This window comes from Rhipicephalus sanguineus, chromosome 4, assembly GCF_013339695.2.
Source record: "Rhipicephalus sanguineus isolate Rsan-2018 chromosome 4, BIME_Rsan_1.4, whole genome shotgun sequence".
Lineage (NCBI taxonomy): Eukaryota > Metazoa > Arthropoda > Arachnida > Ixodida > Ixodidae > Rhipicephalus > Rhipicephalus sanguineus.
In genome coordinates this window covers 12,708,949-12,730,414 of record NC_051179.1, presented here as the reverse complement: position 1 = coordinate 12,730,414, position 21,466 = coordinate 12,708,949, and the positions used below count along the sequence as shown (strand labels likewise).

General features: G+C 47.3%; 2 protein-coding genes across 4 annotated transcripts in view; one reads left to right on the top strand and one right to left on the bottom strand.

Moving 5' to 3' along the window:
- LOC119389415 (actin-related protein 2/3 complex subunit 3-B) overlaps positions 1 to 21,466 on the bottom strand; it is a 109,297-nt gene that overhangs the window by 53,856 nt on the left and 33,975 nt on the right. The window contains exons 2-3 of one of the 2 annotated variants that reach the window (XM_049414423.1): positions 3,098 to 3,168; positions 1,437 to 1,501 (exon numbers count right to left, since the gene is read on the bottom strand). In XM_049414423.1, the coding sequence (XP_049270380.1) occupies positions 1,437 to 1,501; positions 3,098 to 3,143 (111 nt within the window). In that variant the 5' untranslated portion in view covers positions 3,144 to 3,168. Of the gene's footprint in view, positions 1 to 1,436; positions 1,502 to 3,097; positions 3,404 to 21,466 lie in introns of those variants that run through there. The other variant, XM_037656649.2, reaches the window with a different exon arrangement.
- LOC119389411 (solute carrier family 35 member G1) overlaps positions 16,896 to 21,466 on the top strand; it is a 98,572-nt gene continuing 94,001 nt past the window's right edge. Inside the window, exon 1 of one of the 2 annotated variants that reach the window (XM_037656644.2) lies at positions 16,896 to 17,056. The gene's annotated coding sequence lies outside the window, so the exon portion shown is untranslated. Of the gene's footprint in view, positions 17,057 to 17,335; positions 17,462 to 21,466 lie in introns of those variants that run through there. The other variant, XM_037656647.2, reaches the window with a different exon arrangement.

Below are 21,466 nucleotides of genomic sequence, written 5' to 3'. Positions count from 1 at the left end.
CATGCATGTCATGATTTTCATGTTATGATCTGTCATTTACGTTCTTCATACAGTCATGTTATGGCATAGGAATTTTGGTATACGTCCCGTCAACGAAACGGCCAGGAGAGCACAAAGTCGTAGGCGGATAGATAGATAGATAGATAGATAGATAGATAGATAGATAGATAGATAGATAGATAGATAGATAGACAGACAGACAGACAGACAGACAGACACAGATAGATAGATAGATAGATAGATAGACAGACAGACAGACAGACAGACAGACAGACAGACAGACAGACAGAGATAGATAGATAGATAGATAGATAGATAGATAGATAGATAGATAGATAGATAGATAGATAGATAGATAGATAGATAGATAGATAGATAGATATAGGTAGGTAGGTAGGTAGGTAGGTAGGCAGGCAGGCAGGCAGGCAGGCAGGCAGATAGATAGATAGATAGATAGATAGATAGATAGATAGATAGATAGATAGATAGATAGATAGATAGATAGATAGATAGATAGATAGATAGATAGATAGATATAGGTAGGTAGGTAGGTAGGTAGGTAGGTAGGTAGGTAGGTAGGCAGGCAGGCAGGCAGGCAGGCAGATAGATAGATAGATAGATAGATAGATAGATAGATAGATAGATAGATAGATAGATAGATAGATAGATAGATAGATAGATAGATAGATAGATTCTACAAACAGGCCGCGGACGCGGGAAAGGTACAAGCAAAGTCGCGGATTACACCTGCATAGTGCTCGCAAAGTTACAGTCAGTTACAACCTACAAGAAAAAATTTCAGCTCCGCCCGCAGATAGATATATATATATATATATATATATATATATATATATATATATATATATATATATATATATATATATATAGATAGATAGATAGATAGATAGATAGATAGATAGATAGATAGATAGATAGATAGATAGACATCGCTGTCCCTCCCACCGAAAATTTGCGCAAACGCTCCATCCAATGGCGCTTACTCATTTTCGTGACGTCAAGCACTTCTCGAGTGTTTCAGACAGCCCGACTTTCCCATACAGACCATCGTTTGTGTCGCCGGTCTTAGGTCGGAAACTTTGAACGTCCCGGTAAATTTCGTCAAGGATTCTGACATCGCTGCTCAGCCAAACGTGTAGTGTTTTGTGTCGTGAGGACGAACCTTAAACTCTTAATATGCGTAGTATTTACGTTAGCCGAGAAAAGGCACTTACGGTTCGAGCGGAAACCAGCTAGCACGACTTTCTTTCATGGGCAAAGAGCTGGCGCGCCGCGGTTCTGTGGACAGAGCTTAAATTTCTTCTTAGGCTGTAATCGCAGTGTCTGTCTTACGCGAAAGCGTCGCCGGCGGCCGCTAAACTGTGAGCCAAACTCGATACGGCGCTTCGAGCACAACGATGCTGCGGCAGTGAACTTACCAGAAAAGCACCTGCGTCGTTTTTTTGGCAGTAATCAGTGGTATTGACGGCGTGGCTTCTGGTAGCTGCGAATGCATAAGAGAAACGGAAAGTGTGCTTTAACTTCTGCTCCAACAGTATAATGCCAAAATAGGTCCCACACTCCCTTCGTAATCCGGCTCTATTCTTCCAGGTCGGAAAATCACTTCTTCAGTATCTCAACGTGCCGACTTCTTTCCCACGAATCTGTCTCGAATAATGTAATTAGAATGAGTGCGACCGTGAGAAAATTGTAGACCGTCCGATTGTAGACCGCCCCGAAGAACAGCCGATTCAACTAACTGTTGCTCTTTACTTTTACAGACGTTTTTATCAGACCTCGGAACTAAAGGAAGCCCGCAATGCATGGAAAACGTGCCGGCGGCGTCTGTGTAGCACACCTTGTATGTAAACACACCATTTTAGGTGGCTTCTTAGAATCTCCACTTTTCACCCGAATACAAGAAATGTATTCAGTGCATACATAATACTAAAGAATTTGCAGCTGTGCGGATTATAGCGGCATCCGTGTAGCACTGCTGGGCACGATGTCGTGGGCACGATGTCGTGGGCTCGACTCCCCGCTTTCCGATGGGAGTGAAATGCAGAAACGCTCTTGCACCGTGCCTTGTGTGAACGTCAGTAAACTCCAGATAATCAAGTTAATCTTAGGCTCTATGCTATGCCTCAGGACTGTAAAGTCAACTATATACTACTACGAAGCAACTGTTTCTTTTTTTCGACGCGGAAATTTTTTAGTATACAATTTAGGTAGTACTAGAGTATATACCGATAAGTCGCGCTTGCTTAAGACGCGAACATTATCCGCATATTAGGTATTCGTCAATACTATCAGATAATCTAGAAAGCGTAGCAGTTGTCGTTTTTAAATCAGCTATATAAATAGTTCATGCTAGCAGCTGTTATAATTATCGATCAGCGAAGCAAGGAGTGCACTCGATTTGTCTCCACAAAGGAAGCCTATGACATTTTTACGGGGAAATCAGAAGGACAGAGTGAGAGAGGAATGAAGAAATGCAGGGATATTAACCAGTTGAAAAAAAAAGAAGGGCAAAATATTATGATGAAGCAGGGAAAACACTCCTAACGGGTGCTTCTATTTCTTTTTCCACTTCGGGGTGTTACGGGGGATTATAACCCAGATATGATTTCGAGGCGCGCCGTAGTGGGGAACTCCGGATGAATTTTGACAACCTGAGGTTTTTTAACGCGCACCTAACTCTAAGCACAAGACCGTTTCCCCCTTTCGCTGTCTTCTAAATGCGGCTGCCGCGGTCGGCAATCGAACCCACGCCTTCGTGCTTCGTAGCGCAACGCCATAGCCGCTACATCACCACAGCGGGTCGTGGAGGAATGTTCGCTTCGGGCTCATTCACACCTGCGACCGGTCGCACGACTATTTGCGATTGGCGACCAAAAAGCAGCTCGACGCGCCCGATGTTCACACCTGCGGGCTACTACAGCCCAATAATCCTAAAGAAGCACTAAAGGCATGCAAATGTTAAAACAGCGTGCGGCTTCCGTTTTACTCAGTCGAATTCAATTACGACTGACTGGTTAGCTATGTTTCAGTGGCGTTTAGAACTTTCCTTTGAACAAACAATCCGCAGAGTGAGACGTACCAAGGAAGAGCGAGGCGCACACGACGAGCATCATCGCAGAGGTCATGGCTGGCTCCTTCAGCTCGGACCGCCTGGAAGACGAAGAGTCTGTTCAAGGGTGCGCCGCAGGATAACAGCTTAATATGAGCGCGGCGACGACAGTCGGGGTGAGAGTAGCGCGCTGTTACGTGACACTCCTGGTCGCTGGTTTGTGGAGCTTCGACTGGCCCGCTGATGAGCGTGCAGGAAATGAAACGCTGTGTTTTCGCCACTTGCAAATGCGGGTGACTGGGGCGTAGCGGTGTGCGTGTGTGACACAGAGGTGGATCGTGCGTTGTGGACGCACGCAACAGACACGCGCATGCTCGGTTCCTGGACGGCCGTTGCGTAAAAGAGCGCCAGCGTCGAGTGGCTTCCGGTTCTCTCTTGCACTTTTCCGAAACGACACGCGAATCGCACCGTGGTGTGTCCTTTAGCACTGCCTAGTAAAATGCACATCACGTAACACAGCTTGAGGCTAAGCAAGCCGTGCTGGCTTTCCATTGACTAACTACGGGCAGACAGGAGCGGGTGGCTTGTCGAGTGATACTAGCACTACACGAGACCGAAATTTATCGAAATAATGGCGGCAACGCGAGATCGCAGAGGACTATGCCCATACTGTACGGCTACCGCGCTAACAGCTACCGTCATGCAGACAGTGGATCCTCATACCACGACAGCACCGCACTTTGGTGCTTGGCTTCACGGACCGTACCTTTCAAGTAGTAAAGATTTATGTTGCCGGAATCGGCCATATGTAGTACACAAGTGAAACCTCGGTGATACGATCACAGCTCATACGAATTTCGGGGTGATACGAATTTTTCGATGGTCCCGGCCAAGGCCCATTGGCCTGCAATGTAATGGAGTACGGTTGTTGCGAACCGATTTTCACCCAGCGACGTTTGATACGAACGTACGCTACCGCTCAGGTACGAAGAGGTGCTGTCCGCGCTGTCGCGGAAGACGCGCCAAGCACGCGAGCGCGGGAACGCAAGCGTAGGCATGCGCGCCGCAGCTCCAAATCGTCGGAATCACGGTGTAAGAAAAACACTTTTCTTACGGTCAGAATAAGAGAAGCGTCACGGCTTCCGAGGTTGTGTGCGCGAATCTTTGAGGCTTTTATGTGTCTCCGTGTGCTTTCGCGTTTAGATCACAGAGGATATTAGCGCCATTCCTTTTTTTTTCTAACGCGTCGACGCGGGCTGCTGTCGTTGTACTGTGTTTGCACGAGACCGCCTCCTACATCAGACATCCTATGAAAGGTGGACGAGGACCGAAAGAATGCGAGGACGGTCTTGGCGAAGGAGTCAGGCCTCACAACGTCAACACGGCGACCGTTCAGGTCGCACTTGTGCGGGCACGGCCGTAAATCTCGCAAAAAACATCCCCAACACCTCCGTGATAACAAAATCATAACACAGGATCGTGGTTCTCTAACTTTGTGGCCTTGATCAATCGCGTCAAAGCGCTTCTTTTGTTATTTTCGCTGCAATACTCCGGTGTGATGCAACAATGCATACTTAAATTTGGAAGGGGCTACTGCTGTCGCGGGTCACAACGCACCTGGATCATTAATTAAACACGCGCGTACGAGCCGTACATTTACGAGTGCTGGTATGATTGCCGATATCTAAAAACTTAACTGACAATCATTCAGGGTTCTTCCTGACGTTGCTGCGACCCTGAAACACAATAAATGAAAATGTACGCCAGCTTTCTTTTGTCGCATGCTAACTTTCCATGCTTTCTGGTGATACGAATTTCGGATGGTACGAATATTTCTGGTGGTCCCGTGAGATTCGTATCACCGAGATTTCACTTATATGATTATTGATGAGTTGCACATATTGTTAATTATACCACTACAAACCAATAACAGGAAGAAACAAACCTAAATAACGACACTTTCGCAAAGGCAATCCGTTACTGGATGTGAGGACAATAGATGATGAAAAGCAAAACTAGTATTTAAAGGAAAATGCAGTTGAAACTCGATACAACGGGCACCTAGCTGATGCTGGCTTTTCTATAGGTTTTCACACTCTCACCTCTCTCTTTCCCACCCCTTGCACACTATACATCAGGGGTCGGCAACCTGCGGCCCGCTGGACAGTATTATGCCGCCCCCGGCACGACGTCAGAATCCCCACCCCCACACCAACCCCTAACTAACCGGTGAACATCTCCCGACTAAGCGATGAGTCCACGACTTTTTGCGTCTGTCAGTGAGCAACCTTGACGTAGACATTTGCCAGTTGGCTAAGAATGTTCAGCAGCAACAGTCGCATTAAAAGTTTTCTTTTATTTGCTTGTAACCTACGTTTATAAATTGCAACCTTGTGACATGCCTGCTGAAAATAAATATGATTTTCATTCCAGTTTTGTATATAATTATTGTCAATTCACCGAATTTTTCACTTTGCCTGCAAAGCAACCCCCCCCCCCCCCCCCCCCGCCTATTTTCTGTGCGGCCCTCGCCGTGCCGGCTTCATGCAACTCGGCCCTCCGCCTCGAAAGGTTGCCGATCTTTGCTATACATGGCTATGCTTGCTCTTTTTGCTCTCAGCTTCGTCATTCGATGCCTGGATATTTACTACAGTTCTTTCTCTCTTTCTCTATATTTCTCTCTCTCTGTACTCGCTTTCACGCCAATCAGTTATTGCATCCCACGCCGGACAAATCGGTGCTCGTGTTCTGGGAGCGAAGCCGAAGAGGAAGAAGAGGACGAAGAGAGCGCGCGCCGGTTCATGATGATGACACTTTTCTATTTACAACACACGTCAAACCTCGACCATAACAGCTTTGCTGTAAAAAGAGGTAGAAAAAAGAGAGAGAGCAAGAGTAGCCGCGCAAGGGGTGGCAAAGAGAAGTGAGGGCGAGAAGGATGAAAAGGAGGAGGGCAGCGCCACCGCATGTAGAGTTTCCTTTAAATATACTATTACTTTACTTAATTACTAATATACTATTACTTTACGTACTTACTAATATGCTATTACTTATACACTTTCCTGTAATATAAATATCCCATAGGCACTAGTGTCTATGGGAGCTGCAACGTAAGGCGCTTCAGCCACCATGAGAATGACGGGTAGTACACGGATTTGTCTGAACTTCATTTTTTCGGCTCCGTTTGGCTCTGTGTGACCTGTATCCGCTTTGTCTCAAGACGAAGTTCAGCAAACGTTCAGCAGTTCCAATTCACCACCTTAACCTTTAGGCTCACCAATTGAAATTGGCACACAAAGTTCACAACGATCCATTCTTTTATCCGAAACAAAGGCCAAAACACAACAATAAACAAAGCCACAAGTGCGTTGGAAGCCGCAAGCACGAAGATTAGGCACACCCGTGCACTATACCCATAATTCCTGGTGGCTGAACGATCGCAGTCACAGATATAATTGTAAGAAACTCTATGAATGCCACCAGCTCCGCTGCTTCCTCAGTCTTTGCCCCACTAGTGCGTAGCTGTCCCATTTTTTTTTCTTTTCATTTTTGTCTCTATTAATTAAGTTGGGATGGGTACATTTTGAGAATGATTTTTGTTAAGGTATTTTGAGCCAGATATGTTCTTTTTATGGCTCCGGCTCAACAGCGGTTGCCTCCGTGCGCTTGTCATCTGCAATCTCATTTTTCTGACTGGGTCGTTATAGCTCATGCTGGCGAGTCATTTCTGCGGGAAAGGAGCAGGCAAAGGTGAACACTGTCGAATGCGCAAGGCGACCACGCATCCCGCTGTCCTACGGCTTACGTTTGGGACGGTGTCTCGTCCAGCTCTGGCGTCTCCGCACAGTGGTTTCTAACGAAATGCCTACCCTGTGTGTTGCCGAATCAGCTCTTCACTTTCTCGGATTCGGTGGCGCCAGCTTTAAGAAGAACCGAGAGGCAGAGCAGGGAGACCAGGCACGTGGTCTGCCTGCTCTGCCTCTGGGGAAGGGTTTCATGGCGTATGCGACAGGCATGGCACGTTATTCATGTCACTACCTCTATATCGTGTTCGTCATACACTCATTTCCTCCTATGATAATTGTGGTACATGACAATCTAAGAAGACTACCACGAGAACGCCCACATAGATAGATAGATAGATAGATAGATAGATAGATAGATAGATAGATAGATAGATAGATAGATAGATAGATAGATAGATAGATAGATAGATAGATAGATAGATAGATAGATAGATAGATAGATAGATAGATAGATAGATAGATAGAACCGACTAAAGCGCCTCAGGTTAAAAGAAAAACGCTTCGCACTTAAAACACCATTCTAAAACAAGTCAGTGTTCACCGCACGTACATTTGATAGGTAGTCCAAAAAACAGCAGAAAGGGGAGGGTGGAAGCTTACGATGAGAAAAATACGCAAACACGGGGTGGGTGCCTGAGCCCCCGCTCCGTGGAGCTCGAGCACCCATCCCGTGTTTACGGATTTTTTTTCATTTCATAGGTAGCGTAATTCACCGTGATGCGAAGATATAGAGGGCACACTGACACATCGCTCTGGTAATCTAGAAAACGCACAAGTTCAGGGGAAGATGGAAGCTTGAAGAAATGAAAAAAAAAAATCGTGAACGCGACGGCGTGTCGCTGGCACCAACGCTTCGACAAGCGGACTTGTCTTCTTGAAGTCTTGAAGAAGACAAGTCTGTTCACGAATTTTTCATCCCGTCGCTGGCGCATTTCGATCGCTTCATAGACATCGCGAGCTTATTTCTCACGGTATACTGTGCTATGATAGTGCATTCACCAAGAAAAAGTTCTCAGGAACTTGATTTTTTTGCGATGATATGTACTAAATGACTTGCATGTGAGCCTTTAAAAGGGTCATGAACCACTTTTCCAAGTAATGATCTAATGACCTCCGTATCAGAGTTTACTGCCTCCCGAGTCGACTGCCGCAAAAATTTCTCGAATCCGTCAAGAATCAGCGGAGTTACGGGGGCTTGCGCACGCTCCCAGCGCTTTCTCTCTTTTCTCGTGCCGACGAGCGCACTGGAAGCTAGACAGGGAGGGATGGCACGGGGAAAAGAAGTTACGTCAGCGCGCGTCATGAAACGCGATCACTCTCCCGCTGTGATTCGCTTGCGCGAGTGCGTCTACCGTGTACTGAGGAGTGCGGCGCCGGCAAGTGGCGGCACCCCGCGGCAAGAAGCGCATCTGATCCGAACGCCGCTCTCGATTTACGTCGGCTATCGGCCAATAAGTATGCTAGGTCTTTTGCGACGTAAACTGGCAGATCCGCGACGTCAACGTGCAGACGCCCCGCCCACCGACGAGAGTGAGAACCGGCCTCTGTTTGAAAAGAGGGCGCCTGAGGAAACGGCAACTTCGCGCTCCGCTTGTGGCCTTTACGCGGCGCGCACGACTGTAATATTTGGCAGAGCAGTTCATAGCCGTGTCAGCTTTCCGCAGGATGTGTTTTTTCAACAAGCCCAAGGGGTGCTTCATGACCCCTTTAAGCGAGTAGGCATGGTCACGTAGGCGATGACTAACACAACCCCTTGTTTTCCCAATGTAACAGCGCTTACATGAGAACTGTTTCTTGTAGAGAACAGAACCACCCTCTCCACAAAGCTGCAGACATGTTTCTGTTTACGTACACGGTTATTAGAACCTTCTTGGCTCACTCTACACTGTTATTAGAACCTTCTTGGCTCACTCTACACGGTTATTAGAACCTTCTTGGCTCACTCTACACGGTTATTAGAACCTTCTTGGCTCACTCTACACGGTTATTAGAACCTTCTTGGCTCACTCTGCGACAAAGAGCGGAAAATGCGGAGTGTGAAGAAGAGTGGAAAGTTTATGAGCACGGAAGGAACACTGCTCTCATACCTATTTTGCGCCGTAATTTTTTTCACAGTTTGGCGTACCATCATGCGCGTATGTAAAAACAGCCATGCAAGAATGGGCATTGTCTTGACCACTTCTGTCGGTCGCGCGTCGTTATTGTTCTGTCTCACGGTGGGTAATATACACAGCTGGTTTTTCCTATATATATAATAGCGCAGCTGGCGTTTCCTATATATTGTAGTGAAGATGCAATAAAGAATGGTTGTTAGTCAGTGCTGTGCCTGTCGTTTTAACCATGCATGCGTCGAAGTGTTTGTTCCGCTTCGGCATGCACCAATCAGCCTCATGCAGTTCGTACAATTCTTCGATTGGCAACGAATAGTAAAACACCATACGCATTTACTGTGTACAAAAGACAGTCACATATCGCGACCATTTGCGCAGTTCTGCGCAAGAGTAAAAATAGAGTCACAGCAGAGAGTAAAACAACACGAGCGATATGCGCATGGTTCCGTAAACCAGTCACCGCGCATGGAATATTGTGAAAACACGCAAATGGTTAGTTGATAGTTTCACAGAAGTTGGTACACTTATCTGTATAGCAGGACACATAACAACACATAACCATATAAAACGTGATCTACACCTATGCAGCATGCGCTTTTAAAAATGTAGACGAAGTGATCTCAGTAACTGAGAAATTTGCGCGTGCCTTCGTGTGTATGTATGTGTGTGTGTGCGAGAGTGTGCTCGCGTAATTCTAATATCCTGTAGTGATGGCAACTTGCTGCGGTACACATATGGTCGCTTGCAACCTAAGCATAAATGTAAGCTCTATCCACAGCCGTCGCAGTCCCACCCGCGGAGAGAATTTGCATAGATGCCTCATCCAATCATACTTGCTCATTTACCAGACGTCAATCATCTGTAGCGTATTTCAGGTGGGTGACTTTACGACACATGCCCCGCCGCGGTGGTCTAGTGGTTATGGCGCTCGACTGCTGACCCGAAGGTCGCGGGATCGAATCCCGGCCGCGGCGGCTGCATTTTCGATGGAGGAGATAATGTCTGAGGGCCGCGTACTTAGATTTAGGTGCACGTTAAAAAACCCCAGGTGGTCGAAATTTCCGGAGCTTTCCATTACGGCGTCTCTCATAATCATATCGTGATTTTGGGACGTTGAACCGCAGATATTATTATTATTATTATTATTATTATTATTATTATTATGACTTCACGATACATGCACATGTTCGTGTCGTTGGTTTTCGGACGAAAATTATAGGACTTCCTGCCAAACTTCATAAAAGATTCCGGCATCACTGCTCAGCCGCATGCATAGTTTAAGTATAGGGACGACGAACCTTTAATTCTTATAAGGCGCAGTAATTACATCAAGAGCGAAAAAGTACTCATGGTTACGACGGAAACCACTTTGCACAGATGCGTGGCAGGCGCGCCGCAGTTCAGGAGGCGGAGCTTTTACTAATTCTTAGGTTGTAGCCTACTATAGGAACCTGAAATATCTGAGAAACATGCTTCTGGAATGAAAGAAAGAAAGCTGAAGCAGTGTTACGAGACGACCATGGCCTATCATTTCAGACTAATAAACATTAAGAGAGCGCAAATTCTGCAACTGTGCGTGCTCGAAGAACGATCATCGCTTTGTGTACAACGCTGATGCGGTTGAAAAATATGTGTGTGCCGCTTTGCCGCCACGGCATGACGTATACGAGAGAATAACGAGAAAGGCTTGCGCAGTGCTTGGTTCAGCCCTTTTTTGATGCCAATACGGAAAGTTGAGGAGGAGGAGAAAGCAGGAAGGAAAGGAATGAAAAGCAGGGAGGTCAACCATACGCGCGTCCGGCTCGCTACCCTACACTGGGGGAAAGGGATTAACAGAAAGAGGGAAGAAAGCACTGCCAGGGTACATGTGCGCCTGTCCATTGCACGCCTATAAGCGATCGCTTAAACCGGTCGATTTTAAAAACAGTAGCAATGCTCGCGTCGCTTTGCTAGAAAGCAGCCACAGCGAGGTGCGTGGTCATAAGTGCGCCAGTTTCACGATTTTAAAGGTGAGCTCTCGGGAGTTATTGTGGTTCTACTGTATAGTTGTAATATATATTTATTTTTTAGGCCAGACATAAATGAAAAAAAATCTAAATAATATACCATACAGTCGGTCCAAAGCAAGGACCCAATTAACGGATGTTCTCGTTCGTGTTTTATGCCATTGGCTGGATACCTTCCTCAACCACTTGTCCGTGGCATCAGGATTGCCTGCAACTTAAGAACAATTCAAGCGCAACGGCATTTCGTGAACAGCTGTCCAAACCTTCCCGTTCCCTTACTGTCTGGCAAATAATTCGTCGTATACTGGTTGGTCCGAATCGGATTCTAGTGTTCAACGTGGTCCTTTCAAATCGAACTCGCTATGCGCCGTTGCACACTCTCGCCCCGCTCTCCACCGATGCCGACGCACCACCATCACATGTTCATCTCCCCCACATGTGTTCAGTGAGAAATTAAACATTCCGTCAAGTCAGTAACGCCTGCCCCCGCCACGGTGGTCTAGTGGTTATGGCGCTCGACTGCTGACCCGAAGGTCGCGGGATCGAATCCCGGCTGCGGCGGCTGCATTTTCGATGGAGGCGAAAATGTTTGAGGCCCGTGTACTTAGCTTTAGGTGCACGTTAAAGAACCCCAGGTGGTCGAAATTTCCGGAGCCCTCCACTACGGCGTCTCTCATAATCATACCGTGGTTTTGGGACGTTAAACCCCAGATATTATTAGTAACGCCTGCTGAATAAACGAGTGGAGGAACAGAGTAGAATGTTCCGATTGTGCTATACCAACACTGGCAGGCCGGCATTCCAGAAGTGCGGCGAAACGCCGACTCGATAAGATAGCCATGGGCGGGCGCAGAGTTCCCCATTGGAGAGTGAGGCCGGTTCGTCTAATCCAAAAGACATCATGTTTCACAATGGATGAAGAAGAGAAAAGAAAATGAAGCGATGTCGTGCTTCTCAAAAATGCAAAAAGTAACGTTTTGCGACATGGCGTCCTCATTCGGAGCCGCCACTTTTGCCATTCCTGCGCACTATTGTCAAAGAAGAGACCAGGAATAGTGAGCTAATAGTAAATTAAACATTTCCTTGCCTAAAGTTCCTCTGCATCCCTTCTAAGTGAAATATATCGCTGCACACTATCACTTTGGTGAAGGCAGTGCCGTTTTTAGCGAGAAGTTGGACGTGGGGCGTTTCGGCAGGAATTTCTTTTTACCTTTTTAGGAATGCTCGCTGTCAGCAGATAACGATCACATGTAATTTGAGTGTGTTATTGAGCTCGGTGTATGAAGATATATAGCATCACTGACAGTGCAATGATTACGTAATTATTTACGCTGTAATGGCAATTAATTGTTGTAAACTGCACTGTAATTTATTATGACACTTCCACTTGCGTTAAGTTTGGTCTCCAGACCTTGGCATTGAATTATGTAAATTTCACGCATTTACCGACAATCGATCATAATGCGTGTCGCAAATATCGTCTGAAGTGCGGAGCGGAAGCGCAAAGTGAGCGTAACGCGGTAAAACTCCACTTATTCGGAGCGTTATAATCGGGCTTTACAAACCGCACAGTATTTATCGCGCTGCTCTCGGAGAACTCGGAGAGCGCAAAAAAATCAAGATTAGCAAAATATGCACGGCGTGTCGACGGTGCGCAGGAATGTAACAAAAGCACGTGCGCGGCAGAGAGACCACCACTCGACGTACCCCAACATCCAGTAAACATGCACTAACCTCACGGAGTCAGAATGAAAGAAAGAATTGAGTACGCTAGCAAAACAACCAGTTTTGAAATAAATACGCTGCAATAACAGCCGGTTGTCGCAGTGATTCGCGGGCGTCTATTTGCACCCCAGACCACAGGGTCACGTGACCTTAGCAGGGACGGCACGCATGACGACGTAGCACCGCCGTACGGCTTAAATGAAAGACGAGGTTTTGCGTGGCGTTGCGCAGGGAACCGCTGTTTTGCCTGTGTCAGTGGTTGGCCCGTGTCACTGAGGGGAACCAGTAACCTATGCGGCGCCGCTTCGCAGTTCCGACTATTATGTCTGCATCAATACTGCAGGAGCTATAGGGATGGCAGCGACGTGCCGATCTACCGATTACGTCATACGTGAATTTTCTGGTCAGGTCACGTGACCCCGAACTGCTGCGGTACAAATAGGCTCTTCGCCATCAATACTTCAGACAGGAAACCTTTTTGACACGAAAGTGTTTTATGCCGGGGTTCATTACGGCTAAACTGACGTATTTCCGTCACGGATATGACGTTGTAAAATATAAAGACTAACAGATGGCAAAGAAAAAAACTAGAAGAAAAAGTTCCGTCCCCGGAAGTCGAACTAACGACCCCTCGCTCCGCAGCGCGCGGCGCGAAACGATGAGGCCACAGACGGCACGTTCTTCGCCATGCTAACGGCGAGCTATTTATATGCACCATTTACCGGTGGCGGTACTCAGAGACCGGTGGTACATCAGCGTGTTTCTGTTATCGCTAGCGAGATGGCGCGAAGGGCTCGAAGAGCGCGCTTTAAAGATAGCCGTCCCACGTGTCACGAAGAGTACGCGCCTCTACAGGACGTGGTCGCCCGTGCGCGCGCTTATCTCTTGATGGCGGTAGTCTGTACGTCTTGTGCTCTCACCGCAAGTTTGCGTTGAGAGTACGAAGGTCACTTCGCTGACTGCAGCGGCCGCTTTTGCGAAAGGAGCGCGCTGCTCACACAAAAATAAGTTACAACTGTGACAGTTCGCGCTCATCCTGTTATGTTCGTTCCGTGCGTCTTTCTGCTTCCGTGCGTCCTTTCGCGTGACATTACAATTTGTTGCTATAGCATTCATTCCTTCGCCATTGGGGCGAAAGAATGCCCAACAAACGCTCAACTACGTCTGTGAAGACACGTTTCACTTTCGTGTTATACCTATACCTATGACAGAGGGATCAGCCATGTTTTTTTTTTCTTTTTAGTACGCAAAAAAAGGAGGAAATGAATGCTATGTAAGACATAAGACAGCCCATTATAGTGCGCGCACTGCCCTATCTCTCTCTCTCTCTCTCTCTCTCTCTCTATATATATATATATATATATATATATATATATATATATATATATATATTATTCTGCACGCAGCAGGGCCGCCAGCTGCGTGCACAAACGGGATCCGGAATCCGGCTTACGTACCCTGACTGTGTCTTGATTGCGGCTGTACGCGGCGGACGTCAAGGTTGCAATGGGCTTGTGACAAACCGAGGTAACTTTTTTATGGAGTGTCTCGACTCGCCTATGCACACGCGATGTGAGCTCACTCTTCTTCCGCACTCTCTCGCCCTTTTCGCGGGACGTCGACGCGAGAAATTGCGCACTGTGATCTCGCGCAGCAAAGCACACTCGCGTAAGCTCTAAGCCCAGTGTGATTCCGGAAGCGAACCCTTGGCCTGCGCCTGTCAGCCTAGGAATGCAACGATGATGGCTCAGCATACGCTTACAAGGAATATGCGCGCAACGTGCGTTGTCCTAGGATGCTTTGCTTGCGGATAGGAAGCGAAAGCCTTATATGTCACATGCGAACGTGGCCTTGAACGAAAAGCCCACGTGAGCGAAAGGAAGCAAAAAAAAGAGGAGATCACGTGACGTCTAGGGGAGCGAGAGCCACAGGAAAGCGAGTGGAAGCATGACTGGGCATGCACGTATATGCTGATAATAAAATCAAATTAAGTGAGTAATGAGTTAATTAGTGAAATTTAATTAGTGAACGTTGGCCGCCAATATAAGGAGCATGAAAAAAAGAGACAGCAGAAAAAAAAATGTTCTGCGAACGGGAGACTATGCGAAGACCCGCTAAACAGTTTAGTTGGAAAAAGCGGCAAACCGTCCAAACACGGAGACAAGTTGGAACGAAAAGAATAGTGGAAACACTGACTATCCACTGAAAACATCTCAAAGTTCTAATAATAGCGAAAAAAGAAAGAGGACACAATACTTTCTGTGGAAGCTCTGCTCAAAGGTCATGTCCGCAAGTGTCAAGATTGACGCACTGACACGGCTTTCACTTGAGCATGAACGAATAAGCTCTGTGAATGTTCATTTCTTTTCCGCGCCTATGCTGCGCGACCATTCAGCGAATAGTCGGCACTTATGTAGAACTTCATTCTTGCGTTCTTGTGTTCCCGCGTTTGCAAGCTTGGCTTTCAGTCACATGGATCCCTATTAACTTACTCACATTTATTTCGTTCTCAGTTGCCTGTCACTGAATAATTTAAAGAATACACCTACTGCAGACTTCCAGTATAAGATTTAAAGGAAACTTAATCATGTATGGTCATGGTGGTGCCCTGACTACCCGCTTCAGGCTTCAAGGATAGCAATTCAAGACCCGTTTGCTTGGTGCATAATGCAAATGCGTGACGTTATCAGCACCATGCATGTATTTGCACCATGCTACATCCAAACTGGTCTCCATTTCACTTCGCAGCGAACTTCGGATATTATATCGGTGAATTTCTTAAGATTGTTTCTCAGTACAGGGCACTGAAGGTCAAGTCTGCTATAGTATACCGCACGGGCAGCTCGCCTTGTCGCCACAGGCACAATGCTTTGGGCAGCCTACGACAACATACTCCTTTGTGACTTGCCGACTGAAACGCTCACTGACGTCCACGAGCACACGAACGTGTCAGAACGTTCAAATAAGTTCTTGTCAACTCATAAACACTTTCAAAATCTGAAATGTTCAGTTTCGATTTCTAAGCGACACCTGGTTTTCCAACGTTTCACGGCACTGCCTCATGTTTGGGAAAACGCTGGCAGAGAGCTCTAGGGTCCGTGTCAAGTAGCGCTGACCACAGAAGTGTCGACTAAGGAGACTAAGTTACTGTATATACTACCTTTAGGTAGCAGAGTTGCGCATCTGTCTTCCAAACGCCGCTACCAACCATGCGTTGCGGAGAAGCTGACGCTCGGGCCAATTTTAGTATTTCTCGATGGCGCCGCTCAATAATATCTAGGGTTTAACGTCCCAAAACCACGATATGATTATGAGAGACGCCGTAGTGGAGGGCTCCGGAAATTTCGACCACCTGGGGTTCTTTAACGTGCACCTAAATCTAAGTACACGGGCCTCAAACATTTTCGCCTCCATCGAAAATGCAGCCGCCGCGGCCGGGATTCGATCCCGCGACCTTCGGGTCAGCAGTCGAGCGCCATAACCACTAGACCACCGTGGCGGGGCTCGATGGCGCCGCTCAACGAACTGAATTGACACTAGTCATTCACAGCAAAGTTAATCACCGGTCTTCGACACGCCAAACATGTCGATCGGTGACCCGGTAGGCATGTCGCCTGCAAAAATGGAGTGCGTCTTCGCCGCATAGTTGTGGTTGCTAGCCAGACCTATGCGCAACTCTGCTACCTAAAGGTATACCATATACAGTAACTCTAAACGAGACCACCAAAGAGTGCCGCCTTTGATCGCGGTTGTCGCTCATACAATGGCGCCATCAACAACCACGTGCTCAATGCAGACAACTTTCACTTTTTCGGTAGAATATCCCCAGTTCCAACTTCCGTGGCGATCTCGTTTGGTTTAGCGATCAGGTAGCCATATTTTAAGGACACAGAAGTATAAAAAGCAGAGCAGTTTGTATTGTTCTGCCGCCACAAAGGAGTTGTCCCGTGACAGCGAGGTGGTCGCTTCAATGATAACTGCTTGTTTCTTTATAGCCCAAAAGAACAGGCTCATTTGAAGTGAAACAATAGAACAGTATCCTAGTTTCTACTACTGAAGCTGTTAAAGAAGTCGCGCCTGGAAAAAAAAAAAGCAGACAACCGCCTTCAAAATGGCTGCACCCCGAAACACCACAGCGCTCCCGCTAACCGAAAGTTGTCCGAGCTCTCGTTCTCCAATTGGGTTCTCCTCGGCCTGTGCGGAGCGCCTAGCAGACGACCGGCGGACGCTCGAAAAGCCACCTCGTAGTAGAATCGATCGTAGCCAACATGACGGCGACGCTAAGCGGACGACGACAGCGGTCGCTTGCAGAACCACGATTCTCAGCCAAAGCGCATTCACGTGAGTCTGCCTCGCGACGTCGAGGCAAATTATTCCTATCCTAGAAACAGGGAACGGCGGCGGTCACTCACACAGGCACTGACACGGCATACGCTCGGCTTCCTCGCGGAGGCTTAAAAATAGTGTGGCTCATCGCCAGCGTTCCGTGCACTGAGGTGGTGTTCGCAGGATGTGCGTGCTACGTTGATGTCGAGTCTCTGATTCATTGAGGGAATTTCTGTGTGCGCGACGCTCGGTTCGAAGTGTGCTGCTGTGCTGCGGCTTCTTTCCGCGGTGGTCAAGAACAGTTCTCACCCCTTTTCCTGTGTCGTTGCTCCTTGAAGAAGAATGACTTCGCGAAAGCGGGTCGCATCTGTACTCGCGACGCTCCGCGTGTTGTACGTCGACGGGATCGAAGGGTTTTACGTAAGTACACGTCTCTTACTGCCTGCGCCGCGGTGTGTACCTCGTCATTTTAACGGTGGTTGCTTCGGTAACTGCTGCGTTGGGGGACGCGTGATGAACTATACGTGTCATTGGGAGAATATGGGCTGAGCTGTTCGAGCGGTTGACGCATGGTTTGCTGACAAAGCGTGACGCGTCATCGTAGAAAACCCGCTCGAGTTAGCCTTACTCTTTGCTGGGATTTGGAACACTTGTACGTATTTGTCATCATCCATTCACAGCCCGTCGTGGAGGGTTTCGAGGAGATAACGCACACATTCCTTTAAGGAATTGAAGACCAAATGTGTATTTAGGGATTGAAGACCGAACGTTCGCAAGCGTTTGTTTTTTCAAGGTTCATTACCTTTGCAAAATTTTGCTCTCTTGACTTCAGTGACCTGAAAGTATTTGCGAGCCGTTGCACTGGGAAAGTCTTAAGCTAGCCGAAGAATTTCTCATGATTAGCTTACAAAACAACGTGTCTTCAATGAACCTATTGTCTTTCAGTGTAACGTCAGAACTGTAACTATTTTGTTACTCAACGCATACATGCGTGTAAGGCAGTGGAAATCGTCGCGATGTAACAGCTCCGAACAAAGAAATGATTAAAGAAAAACATTGATTGCGGTGTCAGAAACATGGGTGAACACGTTCGATTAGCGGCTGCTCTGTCGCTTTTCTCTTTTTCGTGATTATTCATGATGGCTGTGTGTTTCTATACAGAGCTGTGACACGCTGACGATGTTATTTGACTTATTTAATTTATTAACACTTAACTTATTTAACTATAAATAAAGTATTTAACAAAGCTATTTAAGTCACATCTTTGGTGTAAGCTTACGTGTATGTGACTTGCCGGAAATTAGGTTGTCCGATGCGCGCCCCACGGTAGCAGTGTGTTTGCACATACCAATAGCTCATCCTGTCTGTTTCCATTACGTCGCCCGAACAAGACGCTTGACCTCGTATACAGCCACGCTCTGATGACCTTTGGGGAAGCCATAAGCTGTCTGCCTCCTAACTGCTGACACTGCCAGTGACCAGAAGCAGATAGAAGCGTGCGACGCCGCTTTGCCACACGGTCAGTTAAGATGTAATTTTATCCGCTTACTGCACCACCGTTCTCCACTGACTTGACAGCAGCACACTGACTTTTGACACGTGCTGCCACCGGTTTAAAATCGTGTCATTTTACCAACGTATTTTTTTTTAATATGGCGAGTCCTCTAGCTATTTTAATGCTATAGCTAGTTGTGGCACCGGAAGCGGCACTCGTTTTTTCGGCTGGCGATTTCGTACACTATGTGCTATAATATCGCCAATGTTTTACTTATTCTGTGCCGTCGTTTTTTAGTGCAGCTTACCGCACACATCCGTCAATAGAGGGTTTACAACGGAGCTCTGTACATAGGAGTATGAGCTCCACTAACACGTTCCGGAGCACAAATTTTAGATATCTATTATTGGCCATTCTATTTTCACGACCAGATGCAAACACCGTTGTATATACACTCCTCCGTGAAACTACTGCAGCATATTGGTCTTCACCAAGTCATCGTCACCGCCGTCTTCACGAACTCGACCCAGACACGCACGTTAGAATACCGCCAACCACGAAAAGGTACAGTACAAGCCCACTGCACAGATTACGACGAGTTGTGGCGTGCACTCGTCGTTACCTACACCTTATCGGCCGTGCAGACAGTCCGAATTGCGAGGTATGTGACACTCGTGAGACTACTGAACACCTCTTGTGCGTCTGCCCACGATACATCACGCAAAGAAATTCGATGGCCACCGTCTTGTTGAAATATGTACGAAACAACAAGTTTCAGAAAAAGTTCTGTTGGGACCACCACCTCGTCATCAACGCGATATTTTCTGAAAGCGCCGAATAAGTTTTTACGCGAGACAGAACTCGGACAAGAGACTGTAAATAGTTTCTGGACATACAAGGTTTTGCTTCATCGCCACTTTCCTCCTCCTCATCATCAACACCTCCTCTCTTTCCCACCCTCTCCCTTTCCTGAGTAGCAGGCTAGAAAAGTGATTCAGGCCGACCTCTCAGCCACTCTCCTCTCTCTCTTTCTCCATTGGCGATACAGTTGAACATCAACTGGCCTAAGAGAGAAATTATTTTGAATGTCGCCGGTGGCAAAAAAGCTCTAGACAACAGTGGGCGGGAAATGTATTTCCTCGTGATCCACTACATCATCGAAAATTCTATGCGCTGCCTTTACCTGGAGTATCGGAACACCGTATTTCGAACACGTTCATTTCAACCTCTGCGCCCGTGTTAAGAGAAATGTCATTCGTTCAGTCTCCTCGATCTGTGCACTCTTTTTTGAGGGGACGGTCGCTGTCCGCAAATTTTCGGCGTCCAGTCAAATGCCAGATGGCCGGTCGCGTATGCCAGAGAAACACCGGCCTCGGTGACCATTGGTAGACCCCCTGTGCGCGTGAAGTGCTTCCTTCCTCACTATTTTCCTCTCCGTGTAGGGTCGCAAACGAAGCGTTCGTTTGGTTGGCCTCCCTGCCTTCTCTGGCGCTGCAATCACACGGCTGTCGGCCGGTACGTGCCGTATGTTTTCGTCGTGTCAGCAATCGTTCGTTGCCCCGGTAACTCTGTCGCGACGACGCAGAAAAGGAGGGAGGGGTCCAATAAAAGGTCGAAGGGGATGTGTCCTCCTCCTCGCGAGCGCCTTCCTTCTCGAACCTCGACGCCCGCAGTCGTAATCTACGCGTACGGGAGAGGGGTGGGGCGCCCTTCCGACAGATCTCCCGCGGTTTCAATAAAACGCCCCGCGCATGGAATATTATATAGGAGGAGCCAGCCTGGCAGTGACAGCGGTCCCTAGGGAGGTGGTATCGTGCTGTGCGGTGACGTTGACTGCGCACGAAGGATTAACGCGACCTGCTTTCATCTGTCTAAGGCTTTCGTGCGTCGGACTTGGACCCGTTATTAAAAAAGGGACCGCCGATCGCAGCTGGGATGCGTGCGCCTGCAAGAATCGCTCTGACGGCGCCGTTGTGAAACGTATACGCGAGTGAACAGCATGTTGGGTGGCGCTGCCCTGCAGATTACACCGCGAAATCTTGCATGGGACGCGCCGCTGCTAGAAGTGACGTCACCTCCTCCTGCAGACAGTGACCGCGACGAAGCCATACTTTAACGTGCTTTTTAAATAAATAAAAATCGGCTCACTTCTCTGGTCTCCGACGTGCACGTCAGACTTCCGTGTTCAGCGAAGAAGGCTCGAGTAAAGGTCTTTATGTTTTCCCTTCTTGCTTTATTATTATTATTATTATTATTATTATTATTATTATTATTATTATTATTATTATTATTATTATTATTATTATTATTATTATTATTATTATTATTATTATCGCTTTGAATGCCGTCGTGGGCTGGCCCTCTTAACTTCGTGACAGCGAGGACATAGAGGGTCATATTCGCCTATTACCCCGTCAGGATGGTGTGTACTTGTGTTGGTATGCATAACTACGCGTGACTGAACTGTGCAGGAAACGAGACCGAGCAAGAGTGACGTGACGGCTTGGCGTGTCCCGTCTTCGCGTTCTTCACTCACGTCTGCTTTTGCCCGATCCTTGCGCACTTTCTCCGCGAGAAGCATGTTGAGTTTGCTGCTGATTACGCAACCTGCGATACTTTAGTAGTGCAGGTGGGCACCCTAACCCTTCTCACATTCTGTTGATTACGCACAGGTATTATGCGAGTGTAATATCGACCCAGGCGCTCTTTGGCCATCATTGGCCCTTGCGCCATAAAACACCATATATCATCATGTATGTAATATCAACCCACAATGGAAGTGATAGAGCTTTTCTTTTTGGGGTCAGTCAGGGCTCGCTAATTGGCGTTAAATGGCGTAAACGTGCCTCTGACTTTTTAATGCAGAATTTGAGTAATTTTACGTATTGGCAGCGCTAAAAACTGGACCGACCACATCGAGAAAACGTGGA